At 34.1% G+C, this 10,085-nt stretch overlaps 1 protein-coding gene across 1 annotated transcript in view; it reads left to right on the top strand.

Moving 5' to 3' along the window:
- Window positions 1-475: 475 nt before the first annotated feature.
- Window positions 476-10,085, top strand: part of LOC121368355 (T-box-containing protein TBX6L-like) — a 30,314-nt gene continuing 20,704 nt past the window's right edge. Inside the window, exons 1-3 of the mRNA XM_041493049.1 lie at window positions 476-633; window positions 3,613-3,766; window positions 7,208-7,391. Of these exons, the coding sequence (XP_041348983.1) occupies window positions 598-633; window positions 3,613-3,766; window positions 7,208-7,391 (374 nt within the window). The 5' untranslated portion in view covers window positions 476-597. The remainder of the gene's footprint in view (window positions 634-3,612; window positions 3,767-7,207; window positions 7,392-10,085) is intronic.

The following is a 10,085-nucleotide window of genomic DNA, read 5'->3' as shown; positions in this document are numbered from 1 at the left end:
AATTGTGCAAAAAGTAATTTTGTGTGTAGCTGGGTCTCGGTGGAGAGAAGATAATCCTGTTTTCCTATCTCTAATTAACCGGCGCATCTCCTCAACGCAAGAAAATGTTATCAACTTTCGTCTCCTACCGGCGCTTAGAACGAAACGCAATAAGACCTAAAACCTATTAGACAATAGACCACGGCGGGTAGATCCGTCGATTCTATTGTTATTTTGAAGCAGAGATGTGTAAATCCGTTGTTAGTGTAAGTACTGTTTTGTCGTGTCCATTCATCGACATTTTAATGATGTTTTTGTCGTCGAACATTTAATGCACTCTTCTTATTTTGTTTTCCGGCGCCCGCTTGTCTCGTCTGCTTGATGGACGTGCGGGGCAGCCTTCTGTCCTTATGATAATATTGTGGGCGGGGCTTCGCGAACTGCGCAAACAAAAGTGCTGTATTCCTGACTTATGGTGTAAACCTCCCGCCTGCCACCTCGCTACAACACTGGAGTGAACTCTGACAGAAAGCTGATACGAGGGTGAAAAACGGATACTGCGACGTGTGCGATCTCAAACTTGATTTTCTTGTGGATATTTTTACAGCTACATTGGCCATGGATCTTCTTTGTCAAATTTCCCACAATCCTTGCGTAAGTTCATTAAATATATATATTTCTTATTTTTTATATATATATATCGGAAATTTTTAAATTCAATATTGAAATTATATCAATAAAATATTAATTGAATTTCATGAATAATACATAATCTTAGAGATTATTTTATCGTCTGCTATATTGTTTTTTCTCATCGATCGACTGTACATTTTTTATTTGTCTATCTTAGTGTTGAAATGTGACAGTGGTTATATTGACATAAAATGCAGTGTATAAATGGATGCATATGGTTATATTATAACATTATTGCTTTTAAGTATTTAAATGTGATAGAATTAATATATTATAAGCGTTTAAGTTGGGGGTTTTTTAAAGACTTCATGCAATTTTAATTGTGTACTACACTATAGCAAAACAGAGTTACAAGGGGAAGAGATGGCAGTGACGGCCAGTGAATGGTTGGCAATGTAGTAAATTGGTAGTGATGAAATAAAAGGGGGTGATGAAGTGAAGGGGTAGCGATTCCGTGAAGTTTGGCAATGCTGTGAAATGCAGCGATGTAGTGAACGGGTGGCGGTGTGGTGAACGGGTGGCGATTTAGTAAACGGGTGATGATGTAGTGAAGTGGTGGTGATATAGTGAACAGATGATGATATAGTGAACGGATGATGATATAGTGAACGGATGGCGATGTAGTGGACGGGTGGCGATATAGTGAACGGGTGGTGATGTAGTGAACGGGTGGTGATATAGTGAACGGAAGGCGATATAGTGAACGGGTGTGACGATATGATGAACGAGCGATGATATGATGAACGAGCGATGATATGATGAACGAGCGATGATATAGTGAACGGGTGGCAATATAGTGAACGGGTAGCGATATAGTGAACGGATGTCGATAATATATTGAACGGGTGGTAATGTAGTGAAGAGATGGCGATGTAGTAAAGTTGTGATGGTGAAGTGAAGGGGGTGACGATGTAGTGAACGGATGGCGATGTAGTGAACTGGTGACTATGAAGTAATAGGGTGTCGATGAAGTGAACGGAGTGGTGATGAAAATTAATTTTATCTGTCATATTTACAAAAGCTGTGTGTTTATATGTGCCAATAAATCGTAGTGTAGCAGTGTATTGGTGCATCTATCTGAAACAGCGAGTAGCGGTGCGATTTTTAAAAAGTTGATTTGTACATTTTGGATTTTAAAACAATCACCGAACCTAAATCGGTGTAATAGCAAAAACATGAACCATACAAAAACATTCTATCAAAGAAGTAAAAAAAAAAAAAAAACATTCTATCAAAGGAAATTTTTTTATATCAAAGCCGAATAAAACATTATATCAGAGACGGGAAAACATTATATTAAAGACGGGGAAAACAACATTTTTTCACAGGGAATAAAACATTCTATCAAAGACAGAAAAATCAGCAACATTCTAATTAAGACGGAACTTAGAACCGAAGACGGATGTTTACTTTGGTTATAACGGAATCAAAATGAAAACATCATTAAAATTCTTACAACGTACTTCTCAATAATTCACATACCCCACTCCACCACACACACCCCAATTTTTGTTTTTAATATAAAAACAGATAATACATTAATTGATAATCGGATGATGGTGATGGGAGAGAGGTTTATATGTCGTTAATAGATGGTTAAATCTTACCGAAATAATTAAAACAATGAAATAAATGTATGCTGATTTATCATCTTCTTTGTATGTTCTTTTTACAGTTAGATATAACATTCCGATGGTATAGCCTAGACGGTTACTTTTCCGTTTCCCTGAAATGAAGTTTATTAATATTGTATTTAAATAATTAAATATTTTTTTGAAAGTATATACTACAAGTATACTATAAGTACGCGATTTTAATTTACGGTCACGGGAGGGGGGGGGGGGGGTGTAAATATTACACAAAGAGAGTGATCAAAATATGAAGGGAAAATATATATATATATATATATATATATATATATATATATATATATATATATATTTCGTCTAAAATCCTGCCTATGGCATATGTTTCTTTAACATGACGACACCTAAAAATGAAATAAAACAGACAAGAGTAAAAAGTAAAGAATACTTTAAAACTTTAATAAATAAATTTTATTTATAAAATGATACGTTTGAGCTTAAAACCCACGCCAAAATAATAATAAAGTTACAAGAAACTCCAATGAAAATATAACGGTACTAAAAATCAGTTTAACTAAACTAGTATCTTTTTAAAATGCTGATTAAAATATATTTAGAAATTATTTATTAGGTTTCATATAATTTGCTATTGAATACATATAAAATAAAGTATATTAGTGCATTAAACAAATTTTAAAATGTCTTACCCGAGTTATAAACTTGATAATCAAAGTTGAAATATTTGTCAACTTTCACCACAAATCGTTCTTGTATGCTAGCGTTTTCTTTGCATATTTTGTGATATGTAGCCCAAAGACTAAATTTTATTTTAGTCTTTATCGTGCTAACCACACCTAAGTTTAATTTAGCATAATCTTCTTCTGCGATAGCTGATTCAATTTGTTTTGTTGTATTAACACTTAAAGAACAACAGCCCAAAATTTATAAAACAAACACAATTCAATGGCAAGCTATACTATTTAATCGAGTAGACATTTCCAGTTATTTTGTTTATGTAAAAAAAAACAGACAACAGAAAGCAAAACACTACTCGCCTTAAATAATGCCGCCCCTTTGCGCGCGCCAATGAACCGCAAGAAAATGATTGACAGCTACATGCGCGTTCGAGCACCTGTTCATGTATCACGCGCTCGACTCACGTGGGCGCTGGTGGGTGATTGGCATACACGGAGAATCGGCGATTTTCGTCATGTTACGTGACAGTAAAACCCAATCAGGATGTAATAACTATTGATAATTGTTCCAATCGCCCAAACAGCTACATTTCTTCTCGCAAGCCAGGTGTTTATTTCTTCTCTCGGTTTATAACGCTGCAGTTATGCTTTTATTGCAGAAATATCCCCCAAGCTCGGGAAACATGTACGAAGACGATATTTTGAGCCAAAGAGCACGTGCGTTTCCCCTCTCCCACGGACTGATGCCTACCCCACAGGCCTTTTCGTTCGGCTTCCCTATGCACCCAGCACACGATCCGATGTCTCTTGCAGGTATGTCAATAGATACATTTTATTTTTAAAAGACAAATGTGTATATTTCTTACATGATATATTTATATTATTATAATTACTCAATATTTAATATATTGTATTTTAAAAATACGTAATACATTAATTTTAAGAATAAGTTGAACATTAAACTAAATTATATTAATTTTATTTTGGGTTTTAACTGTCGAAGTAAAGTGTTTAATACAAATAAGAGATGTTGTTGGGTTGTTTTGTTTTGTTGGGGTTTTGTTGGGGGGTTTTAAGAAATAAAAATTAATAACTTGTCGCCGTCGTTGCTGTTAAATTTGGATTCTGTTGCAGACGTTAGTTAATATTTACTGTTAGTGTAATTTGTTTTTAAATTTGATTCTATTTACACAATTGTGATTTTAATAAAGAAATACATTTACACAAATATTTCGACTAAGTTATTATTGTATATTTAAATGTTACAATTTATTAAGGAAATTGAATAAATTAATTTAATTAAAGGATCCAACATTTTATTTAAATGTAATCATTTTAAACATGCCGGTAGTCTTCAAGTCGTTGCAAGCTCTTCTCGCGTATAGCAATTTTAGTCCAGTATTAATTAACAAAATTCTTTGTAGGACAGTTTGTTTCTTTCTCATTTTGCATACTACAAACTAATTTTTATTTTATTTATATGCATATTGTTACGACATTGCAAAATGCAAATCCAGTTAAAAATAAATTGTGACAGAATAAATTTTTATTCGTTCGTTCATGCATGCATTCATTCTTTCTTTCTTTCTTTCTTTCTTTCTTTCTTTCATTCATTCACTCATTTCTCCATCTATTCATTTATTAATCTATTCATTCATTCATTCATTTTTAAATGATAAATATGTTGTGAAGAAACTCGGGTATCGCGCTTCTTTTCAAACCATTTTTGAAATCTTCTAGTCCTTTTTACATCAACAAAAACATTTAAAACTATTTTCCTGTGCCTGCTCTATTTGCTGAAAATATATTGTAAATATAATAAAGTCATATTGTTTAAACACAAATTCAATGTATCGTGGGGTATATTGTTATTGCTAGAAATATATTGTAAATGTTAACAGAATCACATTGTTTAAACACAAATTCTATGTATCGTGGGGTATATTGTTATTGCTAGAAATATATTGTAAATGTTAACAGAATCACATTGTTTAAACACAAATTCTATGTATTGTCTCCACTATTGTTATTTTCCGAACTGCCCAAAGGAACAAAGCTTGAGAAATGAGTAATTACAAGACAACTTGTGTTTCATTTTCTCATCATAAATGATTCACGATCATTGCAGATCATTCGCATAACGCTCGATGCTAAGATTATTAATAATGCACGTGCATAACGTGTCGAGGAGAAATTGACATAACTGCCTTTTGCTGCTTCCAATATTATACCTTATAATACCGTGCGTCTTTTGTTTCAGTATCGAACAGAACTTATCCATAAAAAAAAAATCAGTCAATTTGTTAAATAACACACTGTTACGTGTAAAAGTAACAACTTTGTTTTTAACATCATTGAAATGTTTTATTTAATTTTTGTTTCCATCAGAGTTTGATATAAATGCTATTTGCTTCAATATCGAATAATTTAAAATCTGGTCTTAATATACAAACTCATATCATGCGTGTAGATATAAACAAATTATTTTTAATCATTATTTAAACACTTTAATACATTTTACTTTCAACAAGGAAAATTATTATTACAAATACCATAATTTCTGGAACTATATAAAATTGATGGTAAAGTGGAATATATTAATATAGAACAAATACTGTCTTTGTTTTTTTTATTTTATTAAATATATAATTTTGAACAGTTTTGTTTTATATTTCGAGTTATAGTTATGCGTTCAAACTGAATTGATACATGGAAACGCTGTGGTATTTAACCGAATAATACGAGCAAAGATAAATCAGTATATACAATTGCTTATTTAACATAATCACGAAATATAAAATTACTTTTACTAAAGTGCAAACACGACAATACCCGACCCCAATCCACCCCCCAAAAAGTAATCTCCAAAACATTAAATATTCATATTTTCCTCGAAACTTGTATAAATATTTATCTGTTTCAAGAAGGAAAGTTAACACTATCAACGCAGATGCCGTCGATACGTAGTAATAAAAAGTGAAGTGATATGCGTATTTAATCGTCAATTTATTGCAAATAATAATAATTATGTATTGCAGCAGAGTATTGTGCCGTGTACGGTTTAAATATGCACACCAATATATGAATATTAAAACAGTCTAGTATTGAAGCAGAAATATAAATTCTTAGTCATTGTTAAATGTATAATAAATTCTTTAAATACCAAATTAAAACTAATAATAATAACTAAAATAAATAAATAAATAATAATAATACATTGAATAAACCCACCTTGGGCTAAAAACTTTTTTTTTGTTTTTTTTTTGTTAGGCTGGGTCGGATTCCCTTTTAGGCCAAATGAAACATCACTTTAAAATGTATTTTTCGGTCAGTTGATTGCTTATCCAATCTTATAAATAACAATCTAAAAGTAACAATTCTTCTGTTTGATTATATTTTGCATGAATAAAAAAACTAAAATGTCTCTGTACCTATGACATTTAAAAACAAAATCATCGCAATTTTCTAATCATTTTCAACATAAATATGGTTTTCTATGAGCTTATATGTTCCGTACACATATGTTCAGTCCTGAAAAGAACATTCGAGTTTTAGTGTAGGTGTATTCTTGTCATGAAGATTTTGATAATTTAATACTTAAATACCAACGATTTTAAATGAACTATTTTGCGTTTGCTTCCATTGTAAAATCCTTTTTGATGATTAAAATTACATATTAAAAATATTTATCTGTTTAGAATACGAGTATCTGTATAAACAAGGTGTTTCTTGTTGTCCTAATCATCGTAGTTGCCCAAACCGGATTTAACCTGCCAATAATTTCGAAAGTACGAACGAATATACTGTCTATTATGAAGTAAAAAGAAAAATGACTGCTACAGACATCAGCACACGACCACAAACACATTGGATATACAGACACTGATATTCTAAACAAGAAAACATATTTAATAAGCTTAGTCCGGAAAAAATAAATCAAGAATTTGTATAGTAGGCATAGGGCAAATGCATGTTTCTTTTCTTAATCATATATATTTTCTACTACTTGTAAGTAATAGGTTTATTTTAATATTTAGAATTTATATTATCATTACAACGGTTTGGGTTTTTTAAATTGTCTCTTATTTTTCCAGCTTATTATTATTTATATATATATATATTTTTTTTTTTTTTTTTTTTTTTTTAATGGTTTGTGGATTGTTGTGAGGTATTAGGGTTGTTTTTTTGTTGTTCCATTGTTTACTTTTCTTATTTCTTATTTTCATTTTCAATTTTTTTTTTTTTATAATTCAGGACCAAGCCAGCAGTTTGGAGCCTACCCGCATCTTTCGGCGCCTGACCCCAAACGGATGCTGGCTTCCGGAATGGGCCACGGGGAGACAATGGATAAGAATATAAAGATAACGCTGGAGAACCTTGACCTCTGGGCCAAGTTTCACAGCATAGGAACGGAGATGATCATAACGAAGACTGGAAGGTAAGATATATTTACATCATTTATTCTACTTACAAATCATCTTTGTTCATGTCATGCATTGTAAAGCTGAAGGACACTGCGCTCCTGTATTCAGCCCCTGCAAGTGCTATCGACAATGCCGTGCAGATTGGCGGAGTTTTTAATTCTCCACGGCATTTTTGCTTCTTCTTTTTTTGCTTGAGACTATTTGATTTGTCTTCCACTGCATGTTTTATTTTTTTGCCGTGGACATTTTCTTAATTACAGCAGTTGTGTACATACAATACGTCGATTGGTGATCCACAACTGTGGTATGTGTTGCCTTGTCTGTAAGGAAACGCAGATTGGGAAGAATGTCACTTCGGCCTATCGTCCTGTGCAGTACGCCACGACTGGTTTATGACAAACACAATGGCATGTGCCAACCTGTCTGTGGACAAAAGCTCTGAAGTTAGAACGGGCATCATGTACTGGAACTGTGCTATCTCGAAAACTAACAATGTATTTAATTTGAATGCTTGATCCAATTAAGGTTCAAAATGTTTGCATGAGCTGTTTGTCCAGGGTCCCGTTTTACGTGCACTTCAACTTATTTTCATGCTTATATCCAAGTGAGGTTCAAGCACGCTGTCCTGGGCACACATCTCAGCTATCTGGGCTGTCTGTCCAGGACAGTGGATTAGTTATTAGTTGGTTAGTGGTTAGTGAGAGAGAAGAGGGTGTAGTGGCCTTACACCTACCCACTGAGCCCTTAAGAACTCGCTCTGGGTTGGAGCCGGTACCGGGCTGCGAACCCTGTACCTACCAGCCTGTAGTCCGATGGCTTAACCACTGCGCCACCGATGCCGGTCCCGTTTTACGAAGCGATCTTAGCGCTAAGATCACCTTAAGCGCATAAGGTAGTAATGCATATGAGGTGATCTTAGCGTTAAGATCGCTTCTAAAACGGGTCCCAGGACCGACAACAGTCGACAGGACAACAGTCGATTGAGCCAAACGGAATCGATTAATGATTTCATTTTTTTTTTTAACTAAAGTATTAAATGATAAAAGTCAAAACTGGAATAATTAATTACTTTATTGTGTCGTCAAATTGCCCATTTTGAAATCGCAGGCACAAAAGAGATCAGTTTAATTTTATTAGTTTTTTGTTTTAACAGTTAAGTTACTGTTAGAAGCGTGTGCTATTTTGTGGTGAACGTATATAACGCAATTACGATGTTAATAGGTCCTCGTGGCGTTTGCTTGCAAACAGCAGCACGTGCGTGCTCGTGCCCGATCACGTGGCACTCGAGTACACTGTTGATTGGACAAGCCTCTGGAGATTTCTATGATTGCGCAGATTTTTTAACATAGAGCAGTTCTGGAAAAAAAAATCACAACGGGAGACAGTGAGCCTTACTAATAACATTAACTAACTCTAAAATGTATTTAATGATTTGCAACCAATTATATAATATTACTGATGAATTATCCACTATACGTGCACACCCCACCCCCCCCCCCCCCCCCACCCCCTCCCAATTTATCTCGTAGTTGAAGCAAGTGGGGCACTGCATCAGACTTTACCAGAAATAAAGAGTAATAATTAATCCCCAGTCCCTATGAACGCCACACCCGCACAACTATCATATTCCTCCACAGATGACCCCACCCTCACAAACAATGCGACCCCACTAATGTCACCACTCCAACAAAATGCTGTGCGGTTTGTAGCCCAGCGGTAAAGCGCTCGCTTGATGCGCGGTCGGTTTGGGATCGATCCCCGTACACTGGTAGACTGGTATATCAAAGGCCGTGGTATGTGTTATCCTGTGTGAGATGCTGCATATAAAAGATCCCTTGCTACTAATGGACAAATGTTGCGGGTTTATTCTCTAAGACTATTATGTCAAAATTACCAAAAGTTTAATAAATTAATGTACTCTAGTGGTGTCATTAAACAAAACACTCACAAAATGCCCACTGCCCCCATAAATAACCTACCACAACAAACACTTCACCCAAAGAAATGCCGCTTCCTATAAATACCCTACCCCAAAATATTTAATGGCAGCTCCACCACAATACCTACAACCGTTTCTAAGCCCTACAGTCTAAAACACCCAACACACTCTAACTTTAAGTGTCCAAACATTTATTCACTTATCAAATAAACTCGTTTCTTTTTTTAGAACAATATTTATTTTCACACACACCTTATTGTAAACAGGGGTTGTTAATGGGGTCTCAATGGCTGGTTGTGGTATATTTATTGTAACGGAGCCGCTATGTCTGGGACAGGAGCCTCGCCAATTGGTTCCTATAAATATTTATGCATTTGTAAATATACAGGAGAAATATTTTTTCAGTGAGAAATAAAATCAACAACAACTAAAAGGTCGTTAGTTTGCGGCCGTTTATTGGTGTGTATTTATGCACGTTATGTTTTACAGAAGACAAAGTTAAAGTTTGTTTTGTTTAACGACACCACTAGAATACAAATTGTCAATTTCGATTTTACATTACCTTTTGTAAATTGTATGCTCAAAGCATTGTTATTAATTGCTTTAATTATTTAACACATTCCATTTACGGTGCATTCTGTGATCTGGAAGCCAAATGTTATGATGTATAACATATATCGGTAATTGGAAAAGTAGAAAAATAATAATATAAGACAGGCGGGGGGGGGGGGGGGGTATGCAGGCAGATCTAAACTGGCGAGCGAAGGAC

Source organism: Gigantopelta aegis, chromosome 3 (genome assembly GCF_016097555.1).
Source record: "Gigantopelta aegis isolate Gae_Host chromosome 3, Gae_host_genome, whole genome shotgun sequence".
In the NCBI taxonomy this organism is placed as follows: Eukaryota; Metazoa; Mollusca; class Gastropoda; order Neomphalida; family Peltospiridae; genus Gigantopelta; species Gigantopelta aegis.
Note: the sequence above shows the minus strand (reverse complement) of the source record. Positions and strands in the feature narration are given on the sequence as shown.